Source organism: Macrotis lagotis, chromosome 3 (genome assembly GCF_037893015.1).
Source record: "Macrotis lagotis isolate mMagLag1 chromosome 3, bilby.v1.9.chrom.fasta, whole genome shotgun sequence".
In the NCBI taxonomy this organism is placed as follows: Eukaryota; Metazoa; Chordata; class Mammalia; order Peramelemorphia; family Peramelidae; genus Macrotis; species Macrotis lagotis.
The window spans coordinates 94,942,598-94,970,073 of NC_133660.1; the positions used below are offsets into that span (position 1 = coordinate 94,942,598).

General features: G+C 32.8%; 1 protein-coding gene across 1 annotated transcript in view; it reads left to right on the top strand.

Moving 5' to 3' along the window:
- Window positions 1-27,476, top strand: part of SPOCK3 (SPARC (osteonectin), cwcv and kazal like domains proteoglycan 3) — a 740,694-nt gene that overhangs the window by 323,470 nt on the left and 389,748 nt on the right. Inside the window, exon 4 of the mRNA XM_074227415.1 lies at window positions 2,522-2,636. Coding sequence (XP_074083516.1) covers window positions 2,522-2,636 — 115 coding nt within the window. The remainder of the gene's footprint in view (window positions 1-2,521; window positions 2,637-27,476) is intronic.

Genomic DNA, 27,476 nt, shown 5'->3' on the forward strand with positions numbered 1-27,476 from the left:
CCTTAGATTCAGGAGCACTTGAGTTCAAAATCCAGCCTCAGACACTTAATAATTACCTAGCCATGTGGCCTTGGGCAAGCCACTTAACCCCATTGCCTTGAAAAATCTACAAAAACAATAAAACAAAATAAAAAACTTCCATATTCTGACTCCAATCAATATGTCTGGACTTAAAAAAATATTATTACACACACATACTATATTCCTGCCAAATTGACCAATTTGTTATTCAGTTTGATTAGCTTAATTAAGCTGTTTTCCTATCAAATAAAGGTAATTTTTTTTAAGTGTGATGGAGTTGATTAATGGATTCAAATCTTTAATTTTTTTATTCATTTTACTGGTATTTTGTATTTGCTTATTGGAGTAGATATTGTTTTGCTCATTAGAATTTAACTCCATGAGAGTTGGGAATCTATTTTTCTGTCCTTGAATGTTCAACACCCTGGTGCATATAAACTTTAGAAACATTATAGAATTGAATTTTGTATTGTTTTTTCCAAATTCAAATTCAAATTTTTGTATTGTTCCACTTGTACATAATAAGGCGTGAAATGACTTCCCCACTTGTTGCTTAATTGCTTCTCTTTTATATGTATATGCTATAACTAAAGACTGATTAGAGACAAATCCACATAGAAGACAAGTTAGGAAATTCATGCATTTCAATTCTGTTTCCATTTGTCCTTAAGGATAGTTATTTGCTAGCTTAATTAGAAAGCTTATATCTTAATTATAAATGTCATTATGTGAAAATATTAGCTAACTCTGAATCTCCACTGAAATTGGTGCTAAAATGGATATGATGAAAGAATTGGGGGGGGAGAAAATATGTGTATATATATTTGTCATATCTATATTCATGGTATGTGAGCAGGGATACTAGAAATGTTACCTGCAACAATTAATATTTTGTATATATATATGTATATATATATATATATATACATATATATATATATATATAATTAGCCATGGAACATAGACTAATTAATTGAATCAGAAATAATTTCAATTATTGAAATCCATTAATGTTTAATGAGATTGATCAAAAATGTATAATGACGGTCAAATTTAGTTACAAATTCTTTTTGAAAGGACTTTGAATTCTAGTTCCTGGAATCATGGTCTTTACTTTTTATAGTCACCCTAGATCAAAGTTATTAATGGACTTAGTTCTTTGAAATCTAAATATAAACATTTAGGTTTAATTAGTGTAAAGAGTATGTCTAAGATCAGTCAATTCAAGAGTTAAATATCAACTAACATATTTTATCTATTAAAAATAAACTAATAGTTTCTTTTTTAACGTAAGCAAATCTATTTTAATTAAAGTAAATGCTTGAGTTTAAAGTTTACTTTCTTCTCTGTTACAGTGAATATGACAGAAAACCTAGAAACCTGTAGGTAGGGACAAATAGACCAAGACAACAGAAGTTATATATAGTTGGTTTACAACTTTAGTGCTCAGACGATGTCAGGAGTACTGAGAAACCATAACTTTGTGTTTTGTATTTAGCTAATGGTCTAGATTCAAAAATAAAGCAAATGAATACAAATATTTAGATATATTGTTATTTAAGAAATATCTCTCTGCATGTTTGCATTTTTTCAGAATTGCTCAATAGAATTAATTTATTTTAGCCTAAAAATGTGTAGTGAATGAAATCTATACTTGATTTTTGAAAACTGCAAAAATATTTAAGCCTCAGTAAACTTCCTCTTCTTTTCAGAAAAAATTGCAAATATTTATGCAATAATTTTGTCATCTATGGGTTCGGTATATTATGTGGCATGCCCAAGAGCACAGTAGTCTTCCTCTTTCTTTTCATGTAGATAGTTTTACAAAAGTTGTAGGGGAGTGTAGAGTATTTCAGTAGTTTTTTTTTTCCTTTATAGCAGTAAAATGTGGGCAGTTAATACCTATTATCTTGTGCAAATTATTGTTCTACTTTTAAACCAAAAAATTCTTGGTTTTAAATGCATTGAATAGCAATCATTTTAATTCTATCTTTTGATCACAATGATTTGTAATTTGCTTTAATTTATAAAAATGAGTGGTTGATACAAAACTTAAGTTGCAAAATGGTTAGCAATGAATATCTGTGGACAGTAGATGATTTTTTTTTGGTTTTTCCTTGGCAGTGGAATTATGTGACTTGCCCTGGGTCACAATACTAGGTATTTATTAAGTGGCCTCATTTGAACTCAGATCTTCCTGACTCCAGGCCTGGTGCTCTATCCCCTGTGCCACTTAGCTGCCACCAATAGAAGAATTTTCAAATGAAATTGTTATTCACTTTTATAGTTGTCTTTTCATTATCTATTGATAAATTTTGTCTTTATATTGTTCCTTCCATGAGAGACTAACATGGTATATACCTCACCTCCTAGTATAGTGCTGAGCACAGAGTGGCACTTGAATAAAATATTAGTTGTATTTTATTGCATGAGAAACAAACTATTTATTTCATATAAATCTATTATTAATATTATTAATGTATTTTCCACATTTTTTTAGCTTTAGACCCGGCTAATGATCCATGCTTAAAGACGAAATGTAGCCACCATAAAGTTTGTGTTGCCCGAGATCCTCAGACAGCAATTTGTATTAGTCACCGGAGGCTCACACACAGGTAAGCAATATTAAATTAAATGTCATTAATTGGATTGCACTTTTTAATCACAACCAAATATTAGAAAGATTCAGTGGATACTGCTAACTTTTTATCCAGTATTTTATTGACATTATTATAGGAACAAGTTGTTTTTTTTTTTTTCCTAGTGATTCAGGATTGTATTATTTTCTGTGAAATAACCTGAATGAATAGTTGTATTATAAAATTTTAAGTCATACATTATGAAATAAGTTATGTAAAACGTAGATCAAAATAAGATTCTCATACAATACTTATTATGACCTTGAAAAATCAATGGAATAAAATGTGAAGTATTCCAATTCTCCTAAAAGAATGATATTTTCAACTGGACAAAGGTCATAGAATATAAAGATTAGAATCAAAGGGCTAGACTTAGAAGTCAACTCAGAAGTCTTTTACAGACCATGGATCTTTAAATAAGAAGCAATAAAAAATTAAATACTTGGAATTTGAATACCATTCAAGATAAAGTAATAAAAAAGTAATGAAAAACTGAGTTTGGAAATATAGAAAAATCATAACTGTGAGATTCTGATGTAGCGATGTCAAAAGAATTTGACAGTAAGTCAGTATCAGGAACAAGGGATATTGCGCTAGAAACAGAAAACCTAATTTTGAATGGAAACAGCATAAATAACAGAAATTATATTGGTTCACTTGGCAAAAGGGCATTATGAAGTTAAGAAATCAGAGATGATCAGGTAGTCTGAGTTTTTCACATGAATTTTTCCTCAGTTCTTTTGCTCTTGAGTTTCTTCAGACACTTGCTAGCTTTTTGTATTAGATGTGTATTTTCTTGTGTTTCTGTTTGAAGTTGACACTGCTCTTCTCTTCCTTAACTATTTGTTGCATCTGGACAATTCCTGCTACTTCTGAGGCATTATTCTCCATGGCATTGTCACTGTAGATTATGATAAATGAGAGAAAGGGAAAGATTGATTTCTAAAGATCAAAGTAATAAAAAGCTGATTTCAAATAAGTTACATAAATTATATGTGTATCCAGATAGAATGTAGGGGACCAAACATGCATGCCACATATATACATCGAGTGGGGAGTATGTGACATATAAGGGAAAATCAAGTCTTCTCAAAATGGAGAAAGCAAGTATTAGAATAGCTGACTTTTATATACTTGGCTTAATTCAAATCTCAAAAGAACCCTAGGTTAGTTGTTATTTTTTTGTCACAGTTTTATAAATGAGGAATAGGCTCTCAAGAATTAAATAACTTTACAAGGGTCACAACTTTCTAACTTGGTTTTAACTATACCAAATTGCTATATATTTGTCATGGAAAGGGACTTCTTTTTCTTTACTTTTAATATATTTTTATCTTTCATTTTTCCTTTGTTGACATTTTCCCACTATTCCTTTCATTGAATACTTCTTATCACAAAGAAAATACCTCTTATAACAAAATAAATTTTTGATTACAATATAAGAGAGAAAAATCAGAGAAAAAATATGAATACATTGCAAATTACTCTGACATTTTATATAATGTTTCATAGGTCTGGTCTTCCCAACTCTGCTATATAATAGAGTTGGGGGAAAATGTCTTCTTACATATCTTCTTTGGAACCAAGTCTTTATTTTTTAAAATTTTTCCATTTTCCTTTCAAAAAAAGTAAAATTCATGTGAGGTTATAGCAAATATTGAAAGGTCAGTCAGGCAACAACTCTCATTAAGGGGAACTCTGATTATGAGTTAGTATGGACTTGCAAGCAAAGTGTGCAAATGGTCATTTGCAAGAAAAATAATTTAAGGAACATCACTAGCTATATTAGCTATTCTTGATGTTGATCCACTGGCACAAAATCAGGGATTTATTTTGATCAATTTTGGAGCCAGGAAGACCTATTTAAAGACATTGGTATAAAAACTTGCCAGTGGAAGGAGGTATAGCAACTTCACAAATGTGCCTATTATCATGTTGATTATAGCACTTATCTAAAAGGGTCCCTTGGAAGTAAGGAGGTGATCAGGGAGTTGTTATCTAGACTTGAGTGCCTGCTCAGAAATTTGAAGAAATCTCATGAAAAAAAAAGAGGATGGATTGAGTGGGATAAAGTCTGAGATTTCTTCAGTAGAATTTTATAGATTAGAACTGTGTTTCTTCTGCCCCTCTTCCCCTGACAACTTCTGGGGTATTGATGAAGAGTTAACTGTCAGCATTTCATCTGTCTTATCTGTTGAAGTCCAGATATCCATTCAATTCCTGGGACTGAAGGGATAATCTGGTTTCAGTTTGAATTACATGCTCTTTTCCTTAGATTAACTAGATTGTAAAGACCACATTCCTCATTAATGGGGGGATTGCTTTAAAATAAATGTGATTCTTGGTCCTTTTGCTTTTGCCTCAAACTCTGTAATTGATTATGTTATATTGCTAAAGAAAGAAATAAAACTTTCTCTTCATACCTTGAAATAAAAAGGAGTATATCAATAACAATTGACCTTTATATTAGAAGTTTTCAAAGTAATTGGGTAATAATGATCTTATTTAGCACTAAAGAAGATAGCTCAAGTTGCTTAAAGGACTTGTTCATAAATTATGTAAGTTGAGTGTCATAGTCAGTACTCAAATCTGAAGCTGCTAATTCATTGCCATTCTTCTTTTCATCACATTGTAGTAGTCTTTAATTAAAAATTTTATTTTTTTCAAATTATATATAAGAGTAATTTCTACAATCATTTTTGAAAGGTTTTGAATTTTACAATTTTTCTTCCCTTTCTCTGTAGCCTGTCTCCTACTCCCAACTGAAGGCAATCTGATATGGTTTTTACATTTGTTGTCATGATGAGCATCTATCAAAATTGAATGTATTGAGAGAAAAACATGTCCTTAAGGAAGAAAGAATATATTAGAGATAGCAAAATTGTGTAATTCATAAGAAATTGTTTTAATAATTGAAGATATTAATCATTTGTCTTCATTCAAACTCCACAATCTGTATCCTCTGGATACAGATGGCTTTCTCCATCACAGATTCCGTAAAAGTATCTCTGATTATTACACTGATGCAGTGAGCAATGTAATAGTCTCTTTAAATAGAAGTAGAAAATTTTCATCAGACAGTCTGGAATTTGTTACCCTATTACTAAAGAAGGTCAATTATGCTTTGAGAAAATATTAATCTTTTGGCAAAAAGAGATTATAATGAAACTGAATGCTAAGGTTTCATGGCCTTGTATAGATCAGTTGATATTTCTCTAGGTTTCATATTCTCATCTGTAAATTGTGAAGAATAGGTGAGAAGACATTTTGGGATCCTTTAGTATTTAAATATATAATACTATGACTAACCTATCCAGAGTGATTTCTGAGAATTTATATTAAGAATTTTACATTTCCCAAAATCATTTCCAAATATCATATTATTGTACTACTGATGATTTCTGAGACAGATGAGAGAATATTTGGGTTTTCATCTTTCAGTAGTCCTAAGGAAGGAAGTGAAAGGACCATTTTAGATGGTTCTAGTTTCCTTGATCCTGAGTTGACTCTAGAGTTAGTAGATAAGTCTCACTTTATTTATTTACTGTCAAAATGAGGGTCAAGATTATAGAGGTCAAGAATTTCTCATCTCCCAATTTCTGCTTTTTGATATGTCAGGAATCTTCTCCAGATAGAAGACAGGATTCATTTTTTTAGGTTTTTGCAAGGCAATGAGGTTAAGTGGCTTGCCCAAGGCCACACAGCTAGGTAATTATTAAGTTTCTGAGGTCAGATTTGAAATCGGGTACTCCTGACTCCAGGTCTGGTGCTCTATCCGCTGCACCACCTAGCCACCCTGAAGATGGGATTCTTAATGTCGTAAAAGCTAAAGACTTTTGGAGTCAATTTTATTTCATTTTTTTCTGCTTCTGATCTTGAAAATAGCTAAGTACTGTTTTATATTTTGATTTTGACATGAGCTATATTCAATAAATAATGACCTCCAAAAGATTGTAATTTTCATTAGTATCTTGTTTTTCTATTTTATTTGAGTGGATTATTGATGCTAGTAATGAAACAGACCACAAAAGACAGTTGAATATCCTTATTTTTAAATATAGGTAGACAATTAATTGTGTATGACCTCAAAATAAGGTTTTCTTGACCAGAATATTGCAGTTTATCTATTTCCTTCCTTAGTTCCAATCTCTGTAATTACATTGGTGTGCATACCCCTTCTATCAATTCAGTGCTCAACCTTACCTGAATAGACAGCCTTCCTGAGCTGCTCTACCATCTTCCCTTCATCTTTGTTCCCTGTACCCCCCCCCCAAAATAAAAATTAGTACCTGACCTCCTGAGACAAAAGTGTTTAGGAGTTGTTCCTGAGACAAAAGTGATAAATTCCATTGTTGTAGATCTAGTACTTTAGGCCTTTTTATCTTAATTGTGCTTTCTACTTCCCTCCAAGCCCCATCCCCCATCTCTGTATATTGGTATAACTACATTGTAGCATCCCTTTGAAGGCAAGGTCATTATGCAGGGAAAAGTCCAAGTTGACTCTGAACAAAGGTAACTTGAGATATTCAGAGGAGGAATCTAATCAAGAATGAAAATTGTAGGTTGAAAGACCAGGACTGATTCAAGAGTCAAAGTATGGTGGTATAACAAAGTATTTGATCATTATGCTGATTTAGTGTGTCCTCCCAAATTTTCTATAGCAGCTTTTAGTCTTTCTGAGATTGACTTTCCAGTAGTTATCAACGCTGACTCAGCTGGACCCATAAGAACATTTATTTGTTTATTTAGGTCCTTGTTATTTTCCTTGTTAAAATGTAAAGTTCTTGGGAGAAGGCAGTGTTTTACTTAATTTTTTTTCCTTTCTCTGGTGCCCAGCACACTGTTTGCAAATAGGAAGTGCTAAATAAATGCTAAATTATTGGTGCATGCATATGATTTTCTATTCCCTTTTTTTAATATTTTATTTATTTTGAATTTTAAAATTTCCCCCCCTAGTCTTGCTTCCCTCCCCCCACCCTGCACAGAAGGCAATTTGTTAGTCTTTATATTGTTTACATGGTGTGCATTAATATATAAGCTGAATGTGATGAGAGAGAAATCATATCCTTAAGGAAGAAACATAAAATATGAGATATAGCAGAATTGCATACACACACACACACACACACACACACACACACACACACACACACACACAAATTAGGTAATAGTTTTTGGTCTTTGATCAAATTCCACAATTCTTTCTCAGGATACAGGTGGCATTCACCATCACAGATATGCCAAATTTGTGCCTGACTGTTGCTCTAAGCAAGTTCATTAAGTTTGACCATCATTCCCATGTTGCTGTTAGGGTGTATAATGTTATGGTTCTGCTCATCTTGCTCAGCATCAGTTCATGCAAATCCTCCCAGGCTTCCCTGAATTCCCATCCCTCCTGGTTTCTAATTGAAATTTTTATGGTTTTCTATTTTCATAAGTCCCATGATATTTGTTGGGAAAAGGTATTGTCTTTTGCCCTTTAATTGGGCATAATTGTGCCCATAATTGCATATGAAGAAACAAAGGAAGTTCTGTGCAGATTTCAGTGGATGTATGCTACAGCATTCTGCCACACCATTGATAAACCTTTAAAACCAAGAAGAAGGGAATCTGCTTTAAAGAATGATTTTAGAAATATCAATGCCAAATGTGTGAATGACAATTCTCTTTTCAAAATTTAGGTATTATCATTTGTCAATTGATTCAATACTTACAAACATAAGTTCAGAGAATTGAAATAATATCTAACCAAAGTTTCAGTTTTATGGAATTTATTATGAAGATGGGAGAAAATGGAAAGGGGACTTAATCTCTGTGGGTTCCTTCAAGTGAAGATCTTACCAACTCTGACTCAGGGAGCTAAGAAAGGCTTAGACTTTAATTCAAAGGTTACACAACTGTTTTACTAGTTACTACAAAAAGTTCACAGATTAATTGTTTTGGATAAACAGAGTTTCTCAAAGGAAATAATAGTTTCTAAGAAGACAATAAAGTTTACCAAAAGAGACAGTTGAGACAAATTAGTAAAGGTGATAGTCATTTTACAGTGATGGTTACAAACTGGAAAAGGAGATGAATAATAAAGTTTTCTAAAAAGGAAGATTAAATAAGTTTCAATCAACATGGATGTTGGTAAATAGAGCTGGGTCCATATTGGTGTAACAGTATGAGCCAGAACATGTGGATCCAGCTTAGAGAAAGGAAGAGGAGAAAGGCAGAGCAGCAGCTCCTCAGCAGAATAAAAAGCTTGGGCATTTCTATGGTGGGTGGGTCCTTCAGCCCTGGATTAGCACCTAGCTTCAGGTAGTCTCCAATGCATATGCCACAGGGGCAGTCCTCAAGGAAAGGCTAATGTCTGATGTAATATTACTCACTAAGCAGGAGCAGTGTTCATTAAGACTATGCCACTCCTGCCCCAAAAGGCAAGACCAAAGTCAACCTTCCTATTAAAGCCCAAAGTAGCCTAGTGAATGGAGATTTCAAAGAACCAATACAGAATGGGGAGAACAAAATTTTCAAAAAGATTGTATTTCTCTCTGTTGCAAATTTTAATCATTAGCTTGAAAAACTCATGTGTCCTTAAGTAAGATAGAAGTATATACCTTTGCATTTGTAAAAGGACATAAAAACATTTGTTAAGATATTGACAATGGATTTCAAGTTGCTTTGGTTCCAACTTTTGACACTTGTATGATAGTGCTAGTTTTTCTATTCACTAAAGCATTATGGCTACCATTGCACACCAAATAATCTTTCTAAGTAACAGGATGGCCCTTGTAATGAAATCAATGAAATGTGATTTAAATTTTGCCAGTGTAGTACAAGAATGCAATTCTTAGATGATGCGAAATGTAAGTGAGATTGCCAGACTCTAGATAAGACCCAATTTTTAGAGTTGTTCTGGGAAAAGTTTTGTGAATGCTTCCTATCCCCTTATGGCAGAGAGTTTCTTTTTTTAATTGCTTCTTGTATTGTGAGTAAGAAGCCCAATTTTTTATACTCCCTTTGCTATGTATGCAGCTGCAGATAATTAACACTATTTCTAGATCTCTGATGTTGGCACCAATCGATGCAGCTGATATTAAAAGAAAGAGGTTTGGCATAATAAGACATGGTAAGATTGAAGAAGTTGTTGTTAAACAAAACTAGCCATGTTAATTTCGGCATCATTTATAGCAGTGGAAGAGAAAAAAATAAAGAAATCAATTCTGCTGCAATCAGAGAATGCTTCAATAAAGCTAAAATGGCATTAGGAGTCCCAGAACATAGAAATAATTGGCAAAATGACTTATCAACAATATATCTAAAAATTTTTGTTGCCATTTTGTGGTTTTTCTGACTCTTTGTGACTTCCATTTGGGGTTTTATTGGCAAAGATATAGGAACAATTTTTCACTTCCTCCTCCAAAATATTTAGCAGATGAAAATTTGAGACAAACAGGGTCAAATGACTTGTCCAGGGTCGTACGACTAGTAAGTTCCCAGGACAGAATTGAACTCATGAAAATGAGTCTGAATCCAGACCCAGAAGTCTATCCACTATTCCACCAACCTGGCCCTTGATTATCCTGAGTATTTTGCCAGAAAGCTACCTTTTTTTAAAATTTATTTATTTGTTTTCAGCCATATGTATATGTATATTTTCAAGTTAAAAAATTTCCCTCCACCCTCCCTTCAACTCCCCCCATTCTCTCATCAGGGAATAGTCAAATTTACATTTAACATACATATTTTGTTAAACATATTTACAAATCAGTAATTTTTGGCATGAGGAATTAGGATTAAGTAAAAGAGATACATAAGAGACAATTTTTATAAATTGTTCATCAGATTTGGAAGATTTTTTTCCTGTGTGTTTTTTTTTGTTTTTCTTCCTCTGGTTGAGGAAAATATAGTCCATAACCAATCAAATACAGTTGTCCTAGCTCTCTGGACTGTCAAGAGGAGTTGCGTCCCTCAAGGTTGTTCATATCATGATGATGTTCTCTTGACTCTACTTCTTTCGCTCAGCATCAGATCCTGTAAGTCATTCCATGCTTCTCTAGTGTCAGAAGACTACTTTAAAAATTTGATTTGCCTGACCTTTAGACTTCAGTCTTGGAGAGTAGGGAACTAGATCACCAAACTTGGGTGGACTGGGTGAATGAAGATTTGATCTAAAGATGCTAGAAATGGGAAATATCTAGATCCCAAGATCCTGAGATTAACAATCCATAATTTCACATTTGAACTTTATTTAGAATCTGTTTCCTTTGTGGTTCAAATCTTTAATGAACAAATGACCTTCAGAAAGTGAGTAGGAGAGGCAAAAGTTGGTTTTCAAACTCATTGTTTGGAATTTAAATATAAATTCTGTATTTGAAAAGTAGTACAAGTAAATGAAAATTGAAGTCAATATGATTTGTAAGGACAAGTTCAAAAATAAAGATATTGAGAAACTTTGTACACCTTATGGTATATTCACAAAAGTGTAGTAGTGAAGGTAAAGATAGGCTTCCATGAACTCATATCTCAAAATGGCCATGGCCAAGCCTAAAAATATCCTTAATTTGAGAATTAATAAAATGAGAATATTACTAAAATTCTGTTGCCTTGGTTAAGTTTACTAGGGAAAGAGGATAATGTACCTCCAAAAAAGGCTTCAAGTTATTGCAAAATGGGTAATCCCAATGAACCTAGTCATTGTTTCATGTCTTACATTCTCCCCAACTGGTATTTAGGGACAGTTCTGTTTGGAATATCAGGTTTGGTTCTTGCTCACATTTTAAGAAGAGAATAGAAAAGCTGTTAAGATGTTAGAGCGGAGGGCCACAATGGTGAAAGGCCTTGACTGTTTGAGAATAGAAGTTCCTTGAGGACAAGGACTCTTTTTTTTGTCTCTTTTTGTATCTACCCAATCCCCAGTGCTTAGCATAGTGCCAAGCTAATGAGTTCTTAATAAATATATGTTTATTGATTGATTTCTTGATATATGAGGAATGAGGGAAATTAGTGTAGTGAACTTCATGACTTTAGTGGTGTGACCTGTATTCAAGGTTAGAAGGACTGTGACGGAGTAAAGATCAGAATCTGGATCAGGTCTTAGATGTGAGTGGGGCCTTAATGGTCATCCAATCCACATCACCTCCTCATTTTACAGATGTGGACATTTAGGACTAGAGGTCAAGTGACTCCCCTAGATCCCTAGAATCATTGCATGGCATTAAAGTGATAGATGTCAGATAGCAGAAATAGAAGGAATGGATGTGAATTTCAGAACATCCTAACAATTAGAGCTATCAAAAGATAAAATTGGTCCCCTGAAGTGGTAGTGCTCTATTGCTCTCCCCACCACCCCACCTTCAGCCACCTTTAAGGAAACTGTTTGAGCAAAGCTTAAAAGATGATTGATAAGCTAGGTTTTCATAATGGATGAGAGCATTACAGCTCTAAATCTGGAGTTCATATGGCCCAACCCCATCATTGTTAATTGGTAAGTTAGTTGTCATCCTTCATTCTCAAAAGAGGACCAAAATGATATTACCATGTAGGTGTCAAGATACAGTGTGTCTTTTTGTGGCTGCTCAGATCCATATAAGTTTGAAAGATTATCACAGTTTGGACATAGACCATACAAACATTTGAACTGGGTATGTTTCTAAATATGTGCAGCTCACAATTCTTTTGAGCTACTGAAATTTGACTTTGCTAATAGAGTACATACAGTACCTTCTTTGATATGGTTATACCATATTGAGTGATCATGTGCCCAGTATTTTCCATATCTCACAAGTAATTTCAACATTCTTTAGAGAAATCTTCAGAATGTCCTTAGATTACTTGTTCTGACCTCCATGTGAGCAATTGCATTAGGTGAGTTCTTTGTAATATAGGGAAGTATATATATAAATAACTAAAGGCAAGCATAAATAAAAAGGATAAAAAGTCTTCTGACCAATGTGACTAGCCCAATGGATTTGAGCTGTGTACAGAAGACTTAATTCAAGAGTTAATTATTTTTGATCTTACTAGGTGGACATCAGAATCTACCCAAAACAATTAAAATTCAGTGATTCAAATGATTCAATTTCCTGGTATGGCACTATCCAGGGTTTCACAAGCAAACAACAATGAACTCAGCACAATGACTTTGTAGGACTTCAGTTTGGTGAGCATTCTAATTCATCTTCTCTTCTGCCCTTTCCTTTGGAACCTCCCAAACACTGAGCTAGCTCTCACAATGAATTTCTCAATCTTATCTTTATGTACAACCCTGAAAAGTATGTGGCTGAAGTAAATGAGCATATTATATATAGTATTCAAAATTTCTCTACTTGCCAAGTGATGGTTCCATGGGTCATTGACATGGTGTTTACTGGTTAGATCAAAATTAGTACAAATATCAGGGAACTGACCCATTCTTTGTTTTATCTCAACCTAAGATGTTACATTGAGAACATCATCACCTATAAATAGCAAGTCATGCATCAACTCTCCCTCAATTTTAATCTTGGCTTTTTTTGTTTTTTTCAGAAAAGTTAAATAATTTAGTCCCTGGGTAACTTCCCTTGATTTTGATTCCATCTTTGTTGAAGGTATCTAACAGGACTGAAGAAAAAACAAAACATGCTAAACATCAAGCACACAACCCTCCTTTTCTCCATTGTTGACTAGGAAAGTGTGAACATGGTCCACTACCATCATGAAACTGGCTTTACAACACTGATGAATTTTTGCAGGCAACCAAATTTTGTCATAATTTTCACAGGTCCTCACAACTGAGAGTATCAAAAAACCTGAATAAATATATGAATGTTATATATACAGAATTCTGTTCTGCTCCTGGCATTTCTCCTGGAGTTGTTGAACAGCCAACAAACACCATACAACCCCACCATTCTGCAGATAAGACAGTGAGCCCTAGTAAGATTTAGTGACTTATCAAGATCATGAATATATCAAATGGGAGAACAGAACAATTTATGTTATCCAGATCTAATGTCATTTCTGCATTTATTAAAATCTTTCTTATGCTCCTTGAACTGTGTTAACACTGGGGACACAAAATTTACAGCATTCATAATTAAATATTCATTCACTCTATTCTCAGGCAAGGAAAACAACTCATCTCTGTAAAATAACATATATTTTTTCCCTCTTATTGTTTAATCCCTCTTAATATTTTTCCTTACCATCTATTCTAGGCTGATTCTAAGTTTGGTTACAACTTTAATGTTTGGATTTCCTTGCAATAAAATGGAATCCCCCTTAGAAAAAGGGGTGTTCTTTTGTTTTTCTTATTTCTACAATGGTTTTTATCAGTACCTGACAAGTAATAGGAACTTATTTAATATATTTTCAGTTGAATTTAATTGGGATGGGAATAATTAGGCCAGTTTTTGTCCTAAAGCAATAGTTAAGGTACTTAATATTTCCTTTCTGTTTATAACCTCGGGTATCTTCAGTCTCAGTGAAATAAAAATTAGGTCATAAGGATGAGTACAGGGAGAGAGAATATAAAAGAAAAATGTTTCAAGTCCTGATAACACAAAAAAATTTTTTTGGAATAGTTACATTGGCTACTAAGTCAGGGGGAAAAAAATCTTCAATGGATTGCCGCTGATCAGCAATGAAGACCTAAATAGATGCTTGTCACCACAAATTTGTAATGGTTAAAATGAGTCTAGCAATTTCCTTATTTTCTCCAGTGATGTTGAGTAACCTGGTAGAAAGAACAAAGAAAGCGGATATGGAACTTTGCCCAGGGTTTCAGTTTATTTTTCAATAGTAGGGTAAAAAAATCAAAAGACGTGAAGGTAGCAGCTAAAAAAATCAGTGTGGCAGACCCTCAATTAGGAATATGCCTAGAATTAATTCAGGTCTGAATTTGATGGGAGAATATGAAGTGGTCAAAGGACTAGAAGCCTTGATGAAGGCAAATTGCAGGTTCAGTACAAGCAGATGGGAAGTTGTGGTCAGAAAAAGCTATATAGAAGTTCTGGTCTTTGGAAATAAGACAGTTATATGTAATTATGAATTCTACACATGACCATGACAATGTATAGTTGAATTGAATAGGTTGAGGAGCTATTTTAGATTGATGAAAAGCAAAACTTAATTCATCAAGGATGTTAGCAGGGAATTGAGTAAGGAATAGAAAAGAAAATCTTGATCTAGATACTAAAGACATTGAAAAACTTAGGATATAATCATCATCATTATCATAATCTACTAAGCATCACTTTTTATATATATTGTTCAAGTTGAGTCTAATATCCACCTTAGAAAGTAGGTGAAATTATTTTATATTTGTATGTATATATATGTATATTTCTGTATATATAAACATTTTGCATATACACATACATACACACATATATATATGTATATACACACATGTGAACACATGATTTTAAGTTTCAAAAGTGGGGAATTGAACCTAGATCTTTGAGACTACAAGTATAGCATGTTCTCCACTCTGCCAAATAGCTTCTCAAAAAATAACCTGGGTGTGGCTAGGTGGCACAGTGAATAGAGCAACTGCCCTGTAGTTAGGAGTACCTGAGTTCAAATGTGACCTCAGAAACTTAATATTTACCTAGCTGTGTGGCCTTTAGCAAGTCACTTAACCCCATTTGCCCTGCCAGAAAAAAAAAAAACTAAAAATAAAAAAATAAAATAAAATAAAATAACCAGGACCTTGGTAGATGACCTCAAAAATGATGGGTTAAATTTCAAAGAAGAAAAGATTATTGAGAGATATAGGTATAAAAATGTCCTATAAATTGCATTTAGGATTAAGTATTATGCCAAGTCTTCCTCCTTTTGGCCATAGGGATAGGAAAAGGGTGAGGTGAAGGAAGGAGCAATAAATTTGAAATAATATTGGGATATTTTACATCTATACATTGACTGTGTTTCCTATTCCTATGATTTACAAGTTGCTTTCTTCTAATTCTAATTGTCTAATTCTTACCCAAACACAGGTGGTAGTGGTGGTATAGATGATAGTGAAGTAGACATATTTTGAGGATAAAGGTAACTGAGATAAAATATTTGATTGTTCATTTGAAAAGGCATTCAATGACATACTGTTAGAAGGATTAGTAACTCTTTCAAACCATGTGGATTATCTTCATGGTGCCAGTAGAGTTTTAGAAATAATTACCACATCTTTAAGGTGCTCCAAAATGGGAACAATTTTTTTCCTTACTAAAAGAATCAGGGCTATTGTTTGTAAAGCAATTGGTGTTTGAAAGACAGGTGCTTTGCGAATACAAACTGTTATTATTGTTATTTCTACTTTCAGTAATCTCTCTATCACAGGGACATTTCCTATTTAAGTCTTCCCCCAGGTGCTCAATTATATTTCAGAACATTTTAGAGAATTTAATATTATCATCATAATCATGTGTTGTCCATTGATCAGTCACACCAGGCATTCATTTAATTTTAATCTTGGCTTTTTAAATATTCAACCCAAACTATCCTTCACTTAACTTCAATGAAAGAATCCAGCATTGTTTGAAAATTCACAGTTGAACCTCCTGCTAGTGAAACATTGGCAGGAAGAGAAGAGTATTTCTAGTTAGGGTGAATTTAGGATGGAAGTACATAAATTTTTAAATTTTATGGAAAAGTCCTTAATCTTGTCACAACTGACATTAAAAGAGGTAGAAAATAAGTCAGTGGGAATCAGGGAGAAGAATAGAACAACATGATCCTTAGGTATGGCGGTACAAGTACCTTTCTGCTTCCTCTTAGTTTCTTACCTTAAAATCTTTCTTGTTCTCACTAGATTAAGGCCATTTTAAAAAAATCACTACCAGGAAAATATTCATAATTCCAGAATAACTGTTTTTTTAATCAGACAATGGAAGCTATTTAACCACATAGCTTCCACTTACCCCAGTTTTTTTTTTTTTTTTTTTTTTTTTTTTTTTGCCTTTGAGGAAAGTGAGTCCTATTACCTGGTGACATCTATTTTACTACTTTGAACACAAATGCATTTAGTGTTTCTTTGAATGTTCTGTTTCTATTAATTCAAATACCACAATTAATTCATTTTTTAGAAATAGGCAGGGTACAAACCTTAAATTAACAGCATTAGAGCATTAACTAAGGTTATGCTTTTCCTGAGTTCACAGGGAATTATGGTAGTCATGACAGAAGGACAGAAAGATGTTAATATTTCAAATGAGGGGGAATGTGACCTAAATAGATTGAACCAAGATATGGAAGTTACAGAGAGGTAAAATGGGGTCAATTTAAAGAATTTTCCATCAATTTGAATTGTTCAGAAATATAATATGACATTTTTTAAACTAGGATTTTCCCTATCCCATAAAATGCTGAAAGACAGGGGGAAAAAAAGTCATTTAGAAGATTTCTATCCCAATTAGGAGGCTAGAAGAGATGAATTTTTATGGCCCCTTCCATGCTTTCATGGTTTGCTGATTTCATGATCACTTTGACTATAATAGGTTGTCTCTGAATTTAACTCATTGATCATTTCTTTTAGCCCTTCAGCTAGAACACTGTTACCAGGAAAACTAGATCACTAGTTTCCTCACATCTGTTGTTATCTTTGAATGGAAACTGGATTCGTGTGCCAAAATTCAGACAAATAAACAAATAAGACCACAATGTTATTTTAAATATTTAATAAAAGACATGGACTGGACCAAATATTATTGATAGCTATGAATTTGTTTCTATGAAACTTCCAGTCTTGGAGAGTTCATTGATACCTAGAGAGGTTAAGAAATTTGGTGAGGATCTCACATCCACTAAATGTCAGAGTCAAGATTGGAATCCACATTCTTCTGTTCTAATTTCAACATTGAATCTATAGCATTCTTTTGTGGCTTCATCCCACCACCTCCATTTCTACTGTTGATTTTTGGCTCTAATATATTATCAATCTGAGAATGATTATTTGAGAGTATAATCTCTCATATCCAGATCTAAATTTAAAAATGACCAGTCCAAAATTAGTAGCTTCTCTGAGGACAGGTATGATTTGGCAAGCAATTTTCTGTTTCCTGAGTCAACAACCCTAAGGTAACACCATGGAAGACCTGAAGACCCAACATATGGCAGGACTTTGAAAGACCACTGTAATATTTAGCACATTTTTCATGAGAAAAGGAATATAGAAGAAGGAATATGGAAGCTTTGTCCTGCACTTTGTTAATAAGTGGGATTCTTTGCTACTCTTTGCAATTTAAATCAAGAATAGTGTTTGCAGTCACAGAAAGAAGACCCATAGTTCTATGCATGATAGGATGAGCATCTGTTGTCAGACACTATGGAGTGTAATTTTACCTGAGATGTATTTTCTGACGTTAGATAATTCAGCTGCAATTAGAGGGGAAATAAGTTCAAATAAAAGTGGGCTTAAGTATTTTAAATTCTAATAAGCAATTCATAGCTCAGGCTAGATCTAATGAGTTTTGTTGATTTTTTTTTTCCCGAATTGATATTTTGTTTTATATTTTCAATTGCACGTTATGGAAGTTTTTCAGTATTCATCCACTTGTATTTATAAATTACACATTTTTCTATCACACTCCCTTTCCCACCCCCTTGTCATCCTCAGTGAACAGTCTGGTAAAAGTTGTACATGGACATTTGTGTTTAACGTATTTATATATTAGTCATTTTGTGTATGAGAATTAGCACTAAGGGAAAAGAAAGAATACCATGACACAGGAAGGAAAAATATAAGAAAAGTTTTTAAAAAGTGAATCTAAGGGTGGCTAGGTGGCACAGTGGATAAAGCACTGGCCCTGGAGTCAGGAGTACCTGGGTTCAAATCCAGACTCAGACACTTAATAATTACCTACCTGTGTGGCCTTGGACAAGCCACTTAACCCCATTTGATTTGTAAAAACCTAAAAAAAAGTGAATTTAGTCCATTCAGATTTTGTGGTTTTTTACTATTTCACCTTTATGTATATGGATGGCATTGTCTCCTAAGTTTGTTCTAGAACTCTGAAATTCTGAGAGTAGTTACAACCAATCATAGTTGATCAATTTACAATGTTATTGTTAATGTGTACAATGATCTCTTGGTTCTGCTCATTTCACTTAGCATCAGCTCATGTAATTCCTACCATGTTTCTCTGAAGTTTAACCACTCACTTAGCATAATAATACTTGGTCATTCGTATACCATAAGTTATTAAGCCATTGCCCAATTGATCAACATTTCCTCGATTTCCAATTCTTTGCCACTACAAAAATATTAGAAATATTTTTGAATATGTGGGACTTTTCCCTTTTTTGTGATATATTTTGAACATAGACCTAGTATTGTTTTTGCTGAGTCAAATATTATGATGAGTTTTAGTCCTCTTTGAGCAGATTTCTATTCCTTAATGTACAACTCTACCAGTAATATAAAGTCCAAATTTTACCACAATCTCTCCAATATTGATTATTTTCCCTTAGCTAATCTGATGGATATGAAGTTGTACTTCATTGTTGTTTTAATTTGCATTTCTCTAATCAATGATCTGGAACATTTTTTCATATAATTATATATAGCTTTGGTTTCTTCATTTGAAAATTGCCTGTTTATTTCTTGATATATTTTAAAGGAAACAATCCAAAACTTAGATCAATAATTTTTTTTGGTAGCATGACCCTCATCATTTGTTTAAGAAATGCTATTGAAGACTTTTGAAAAGAATGTTGTCAGTAGCTTATAACCTTAGAAAGACTGGAATGGAAGTTCCACTTTTAAAGGAAGACTGAAACCTTAAATTTATAATTTTGCAGAGAGGGGTTGGGGCAAAGCAGTGGTACATACGTAACTGACATTATTCAATCCTGAATCAGATTTCTTTTACATCCCCCATCATATGTGGGTTTTTTGACCCCCCCCCCCTTCTGAAGTAATGGAAACTGTCAAAAAAAAAAGACTGAGAATAACAGTTCTTGTCATCACTAATATTGGAGCTGGCTTTTAAGCATCTAAATACTGAAAGGAGAGCTACTCATTTTCATTTGTACCTACCCAATCTTAAGCTTTCTGATTTCTATAAAGTTTTTCCTTAGCACCAAGACATATTTGATTAAAATTAATAAAAGGAATGTAATATAAGATAAATGAATGTAAAACTTCAAACAATATGTTTTAGATAACTAGACTAATGGTAATTAAGTGACCATGACTAACAATTCACTTTATAAATAATATATATTAAATTATCACTTAAATTACTAACTGCATGATTAATCTAATAATATCAATGGTATGAACTCATTAATTAATAAGTAAATAAAATTTCATGGAAATCTAAACTTTTCTACTTTTAATCAAAATTAAATTATGTATATATATGAACAAAAATTGCAAGCATGATTGATACCGTTTTCATAGTATATGTCTATATATATGCATGCAATAAGAAAAATGCATATATTTATGCTTTTTATAATGCAATTGATCTTAGAATACTAAAGGACTTACTTAGAATCACATAGCTTAGACGTATCTGAGACAGTGTTCAAACTTAAGATTTCTGATTCCAAGGCCATCATTTTAACCACCATGTAATCTAGTTTGCTGCATCTTTGAAATGTTGATGAAAATGTATATTAGCATCATAAGATACATCAATGTGTTCACCTTTCATCTTGTTCTTCTCTTGAGCTGCTAAACATCTGGGTCAAAGTAGGTTTTATACTTCAGTATTATCTTGAAATATATTAAAAGTTATAAAGACATATATATATATATATATATATAATTGTATATTGTAAACACTATATATTGTGTCTGTGAATAGTGATAGTGAGGTTATTATCAGCTATTTACCCATTTAGAAGGTTATGGTACAATTGTCCTAATTATATGTAAATTATCGTTAGTGAATAATATTGTGCTGATAAAACAAGATAAATAATCTAATGAAAACAAAATAATAGTACATTGTGTGCACTGTATAGATTATATATCAATATGTATCATATATATGAAGATAAAGTATATATATATATATATATATATATGTACATAACATGTTTATCGTTTAAACAAAGCAATACATAGCTGCTTCTACTTCAGTAATGTGTGATTCTAATAGTTTGGATACTTCCTTCACTGGCATGGATCCCACGTCCTCTGTCTTAATAAATATTTTCTTTGAGTTAGTGTAACTCAGAGAGTCTATCACTTAGTTGCCTACCTTGTGATGAGGCTATCCAAACAATCCCTTAAATGCTGGACAGTTAATCACCAGACCTATATCTCAAGCTTCCCTTACTTGGTTGGGTTTACCTAACCTTGTACTCCCTCTGGGAAACCCTTGAGAAGGCATGGTCAATTCCATGTCAAATTGATGCATAAGAAGATTGAACTGGAGTTTTCAATTAGTAAAGAGTTATGTGAAAACATGTACATATAACAAATATATATATTAAGTATTTTAAATAAATCATTCATTTCATCAATGGGAGATTTCCCTCCAATGGTCAAAATCATCATCTATTTATCAGTTCTTTAGCTTGTTAAAAATGTTTATTTTAATTTCTAATGAACATTCTAGAGGCTTTCCGCTAGTTGTTTAATATATATAGAAGGTGCCAGTGCATTTATTTTTGTCTACCAAGTAGTCCTCCTTTCACCTACATGATCATTGCATATACAATATTAAGGATTCATGACGTTCATTACTTACTTTTCATGAGCAAGCTATTGAGGGTGATATGTTGCCATATAGTTAAATTCCATTTGATTCCATCTACTGCTTTATAATTTACCAAAGAATAATTTATTTTTTGAGATTATATGCTTCCAAGACACATGGGCATTTTGCATTGTTGGGAGAATGCTATTATTATCGAAAAACTGGACTTTTCTAGTAGCAAAAATGACATCTTGAAATTTTTGAGAATTGTTAACTGATTTTCCAAAAATAAGCTATCTATAAATTTTGACCTGTCATTGCTCTTCTTTAGCATGTGAATAATTCTCTCTGTATGTTTATGTTTCTAAATTTGCATACATTCACATTCTAGGCAATTCTCTGGGCGAAAAGGTGCCTGACAAGGTAGAGGTAGCTTCCTAATCTTTGATTTCCTGATATTAATCATATTATAGAACTTCCCCTTATTGTCATATACAATTGCCCACAAACTTTCTATGTCTTTGTTTATATTACCATCTAGTAACATTTGTCTTTTACACATGTTTGGGAATTTAAACCTTTTCCTCCTAGAAAGAAGACACAGACCTGTTCTAAATGTTTATAATTTTATGTTAAGGGCAGCTAGATGTTGCAGTGGATGGATCTCTGACCTTGGAGTCAGGAGGATGGGAATTCCAATATGGCCTCAGACACTTGAATCTCATTAGCTGTGTGATCTTGGGCAAGTCACTTAATCCTGATTGCCTTACACACAGTGCTATCTCTTGTCTTCCTGATTCACATCTAGCCATTGGATCCAGATATCTCTGAAGGAGACTCCACCACCATCCTCACTCAAATCCTATTCACATGCTTGTCATGACATCATCTTCCATGATGTCATTCATAGTCTTCTTTGAAAATGGACAAAAAATATTTTATATTGTATAATACAACTGTATAATATGTGCAAACACATTAATAAGATAAAAATGTGTCTGAATTGGACAGAATTATAAACATGTTTATTGATGCATACATTTCATCATAGTTTAATTAAATTTTTCTTTCTTAATAGTAAAAAATCAGTCACCTCAGAACGTGGTCATGTCATTGAATTCAAGAAATATTTATTAAGTGTCTACTGTGTACAAAGAATAGTGAAAACGAATTTTAGATATCACTTGGAATAAATATCTATTCTTGTATTTGTAAGAACTGAGAACCCAAAGGATAACTCTATTTTAATCCTCTCTCTATCTATCTCTCTCTCTCTCTCTCTCTCTCTCTCTCTCTATATATATATATATATATATATATATATATATATATATATATAATATAATGTGTATATATATATATATATTTATTTTCAAATAAATTTAAGAAGTGAATTTCAACTGAAAATTTTCTTTCATCCCCACGTTGTAAAGTACTTTAATTAGTTATTAATATTTGAAATCCTTTTGGAAATATTTTTACAAATAAATATTTTAATATGCTAAAAGTTATATGATGTCAATACAATCCTCAATTCCTCCATGGTTTATCGCTTCATACTTTGTACTTCTTATTCATTTTATCTCAGCAATCTCCCATGAAGAGTGCCCTGGACATATCTCCCTTTTTAGTATATAGAATATCAATCTATGTTTCAAGTTCTGTCTTTCATTCTTCTTATAAGCCTAATTGACTTCCTTTTTCAATTCAACTTATGCCCAGCAATATCTTATATGCCATTTCTTGGACTTGTGACAGTGTAAGAACAAATAAGCAACAGAAAATTGAGGTGTTTCTTTTTTTTTAAATATTAGATGTTATTTGTTTACCATTCCTTGTGGTGATTTTTTCCCAAGTTTGGCTAGGTGTCATCTAAAATCAGTTGGTGGTATTTGCCATTGCTTGTGCTTCAGTGCTTTTTATTCATTCAGCTTTTGCCATAACTTTGGGAAAATCACTTTTCTGCTTTGGGTTTAAAGATTATTTGTAATATGTAATGAGGGATTTGATGAGTAGGATTTTATTACTAAAATATCATGATTGGTTCATGTCATTTTTTATTGAAGACCAAATGATATCACTATGCCATAGCTGGTTCCACTGTGACTGATCAGACCATGAACTCACAATGCTCTACCACAGTTCAGCAAAAATAGTCTTTGTGAACAATTAGAGTCGGTTCTCTAAACTTCTGCATCTCACATTACTTATGAGATACTTCAAGTCTATTTTGCTTATAGAGCACAAACCCTTCTCTGATGAGGGCAAGCCTAGCATAAAAGAAAAGTAACAGCCCCCAAATTTAGTATAGATTATATGCTCTGTATTTTATAAAATATTTAGTAATTTTGATATATTAATTTGAAATATTATTAATGTAGTTTAGATTGATACATTAGTATTCAAGGAAATTAAGAGAATTCAAGGAAATTTTTGATGAAGCAGATTACGTCAGCAAAACCAGAACCATCTGCCAATCTTAGCTATCATAGAGGAAAGAACAAAGGGAAAAGGTTTTGTTGTTGTTGTTAGATAAAGTCACCTATAATACAGTTTTTCTTCTGAACGAAATTATTTTCTATGCTTATTTTTAAAAATACTTGTTTACTTCTATTTTTTGTAAATGGTAAAGATGCTAAACTTTATTTTGAATATTTTATTGATTGTTATTTGATTATTTATTCTTGATTATTATTTATGTTGAAGGTTTTTGACATTATAATAATCTTAGAAATAATATGGTTAATTGATATAATTTCAAAATTCCCTTATATTTGTTTCACATCTCTGATTTGGAAATCTTAGAATGTCTTAATTGGGGTTTCAGTATTTCATGTGGAATCCCAAATGTTTCCTCAAATAAAGCCTGGAGTATATATTGGAGATTTCTAATCCCAACCTTTGCTTTCATTTTCAAATGAAGGTAGCTGCTACCCCTCTAATGATATTCTTTAGAGTCAGTGGGGACATTCTAATGTATTGGCTTGAGTAACCATTATAGTGTTGTCTCTCCATCAATATCAATTGACAGCCAGAGTTAATATCTCCTTTATGTAATTAATTGACCCAGTAATAAGTTCAATTTTATTTGACAAAGTAATATTAATTAGCATTAATGGAATGGTTATCGAAAAGTCTTAGCAAGAACCAAAAAGAAGCAAAACATCCTTTACAATTGGGGATATGGTCTTACACTCTTTTTCTAACAATTTTTTAGTCCCTGTTGAGAGTTGGCTCAACATTAGAAAAGTTGCTACAGCACATTTGCCCCATCAAGTTCATTTGCAAATGTGACCTAGCTTATGGAGCCTCCTTTGCTGTAGACCTTGACTTTCCTTCTATTAGATGGATTTGCTGTGATGTTTAATCCCCAAGTTCACTCCACTGGGATGTACTAGAATCTTATCCTCCCCATCTATAGTTTTCTCTGTATGGGACTCCTATTACGAACTTTTGGTGGCTGGCTTCTGATTTTTCATATATCATAAGGTCATTCCATTTCCAATGTTCCTTCATCTCAGGGAAGAAAGAACATGAAAAGAAAACAAATAACAATCACGGAAAGAAATGCCATCAAGGAAAGAAATGACAGTTGTTCCAGTATAACTTGAAATCTCATTGAAGAGGGTTTCTTTTTCTCTCTTTTATGAGAAGGATGTACATTTTTCCTCTTTTTTTTTCACCCAGGAACAGAAAGATGGCATTGGGACTTTTGTAGACCTGCTTAGTAGACATTCAAAATGCTAATTTTATTCTTTAAGAATTAGTGTATGCTCTGAAATGGAGAGTCCTCCTGCTCCATTGCATATCCTCACAAACTTCAGATGCAGGTTCCCAAAGGTTCTCAGTAGGTCCCCTGTGAAAACTGCCAGCACTGAGCTCTCATTGGTCAGTCTCCCTTGACACAGTTTTTTTTTCAAATTGCAAATCTTTGAGCATTCTTGTTAATTGCACATCCTAATGCTAAAATGATTCCCTTCCCCCATTTTTCCTGCTATAATTTTTCAAAAGGCTGATATCCTTTTGATATATATTGCTAGAAACAGCAAACTAATGTAAGACAGACGTTAGGAAAGTTGCAACCACTGCTATTTAGAATGCCATCATTCTAGATTTGAACATTCTTGTCTGAAGGCCAGCTGGTGCTGTTAAATCCCTTATTGGAAATTTTTGTCTGATTCATTACTGTGATTTGTAGTTGTGTATAGAAACACTTAATCATTCTTATGCTGTAAGCTCTATTGAATCTACAGAAGGCTTTCTCTTTCCCTGCATAATTTGTGTGGAGAGTCTGCCAGTTTGGAAGCATTTCAAGTCTGTTGTATTATCTATGTTTGTTTGTGCAGGAAGTGATATTCCATGTAGAAGAAATTTCTAGTACTCTGTTTGTAATGGGCTAATGAATAGTAGCACTGTCTCCTTGATGATAACTTTGATTAATTCAATTACTGTGTACCTATGTAATGATGAGTATTTCTTGTACTAAAATGACAAAAAAAGGGAATCTTTGTTTTCTTATAGAATTTGACTCTATATTTAGCACTTGTGACTGTTGGAATTTTTCCAATCTAGTTCAGTTATGTTAATTAAATTAAAAAAATTAAACATGTATGATATGCAAGATGTTAAAAATACAAAGATGAAAACCAACCTAGTTCCTGACCCTGAAACACTGTGACTCAGAGTGGATAAAGTTCTGGGCTTGGAATTAGGAAATCTGGAATTCATTGCTACCTCTGCTGTTAACTGGAAAAAGTCAAAAACAATTCATGGCCTTTCAAAGCCTCAAGTTCCTCATTTTAAAATGCAACTAATAATAATAATAATAACTACCTGGGTCACGTTGATGTGAAGATAAATGAGTTAAGGTAAATAAATACTGTTAAAATCTGATGTGTCATAAAAATATCAGTAAGGATAATTGAAATAGAACATGCAGATACAACTGCTACACAAATAAGTATAAATCAAGGTTGATATGTTGTGAGGATAAGCAAAGAATTCTTTAAAAGAAATGAAATCCAAACTGAGCCTTGAACCAAAAGAAGAATTTCAACAGCTGAGTATTTGGAGAGGACTGAGTTTCAAACCAAATGTGATAAGTTTGTTCAAGTGAACTGTGGCTGAATTAGGGAATGAGTGACAAGATTGAAATAGAGATAATTCCAATTATTCAGGTTAATTAGATGCACTATTAAATGTTTGAGTCTTGGAGCATGGATTTGAAGCTAAAAAAGAACATGAAAGTGGGGTGAGAGGTAATTTTCTCAAGTCCCCTAAATTTTCAGATAAAAAAAAAACTGAAGTCTCACAGTAAATGATTTGCCCAGTGTCACAAAGATTGGTGTAACATGAATTGAACCTAGGACCTCTGATGGTAGTAACAACACTCTTTCTACTACAGCTTGCTATTTGATCTCACTATTTTTGTTAGACTTTGTTATTTGTGATATTTATTTAGATAAGATAGTTTGCTAGTTATAATGTCATATCTAGAACTATAATCTAGAAAGCTACACGGAGGCAAACAGTTAACTCATGGTACAATTTGATTATTAATATTAAAGCCTTTATATATTTCACAGTTATAGTACATGATTTGAAGTCATTTATGACATATTTATATGAAGAATGAATTCACTGATATGCATTTGTACAAGAAGTCAGCCTGTATATAGAGAAACTTCTTGTAAAGGAGGCTTCCCAATATCAATGATGATGATGCTTGTATTTCATTTTTCCAAGAACATCAGGGAGGTGATCATCAGGGGAGGTGATGTCATAAAAATTACATGAATTTGATTTGAGTGAGGGGATGCTGTGCTAAGTCACCAACACACTTTCTGCTCCAGAGTCAGGTTGGGTGCAGTGGTCAGATATGAATCAGAAAAACTGAAGATGTCCTGAGATGTGAGGCAATCAGAATTAAGTGACTTCCCCAAGGTCACATAGATAGTAAATGTCAAATGCTTTAGGTGGGATTTGACCTCCCATCCTCCTGATTCTAAGGTCAGTGATCTATCTACTGAACTACCAATGAAATAACAAGTCTAATCCCTATCATATCACCTTGTACAGAGAAATCTTTCATTATATTTATGTACCAAAAAAGGTAAAACCAATCCTTTCTTTTTAGATCTTCAAATTTGATCCCATTTTTCTAAGCTATATTCACACATTTGTGACTATTTAAAAACAG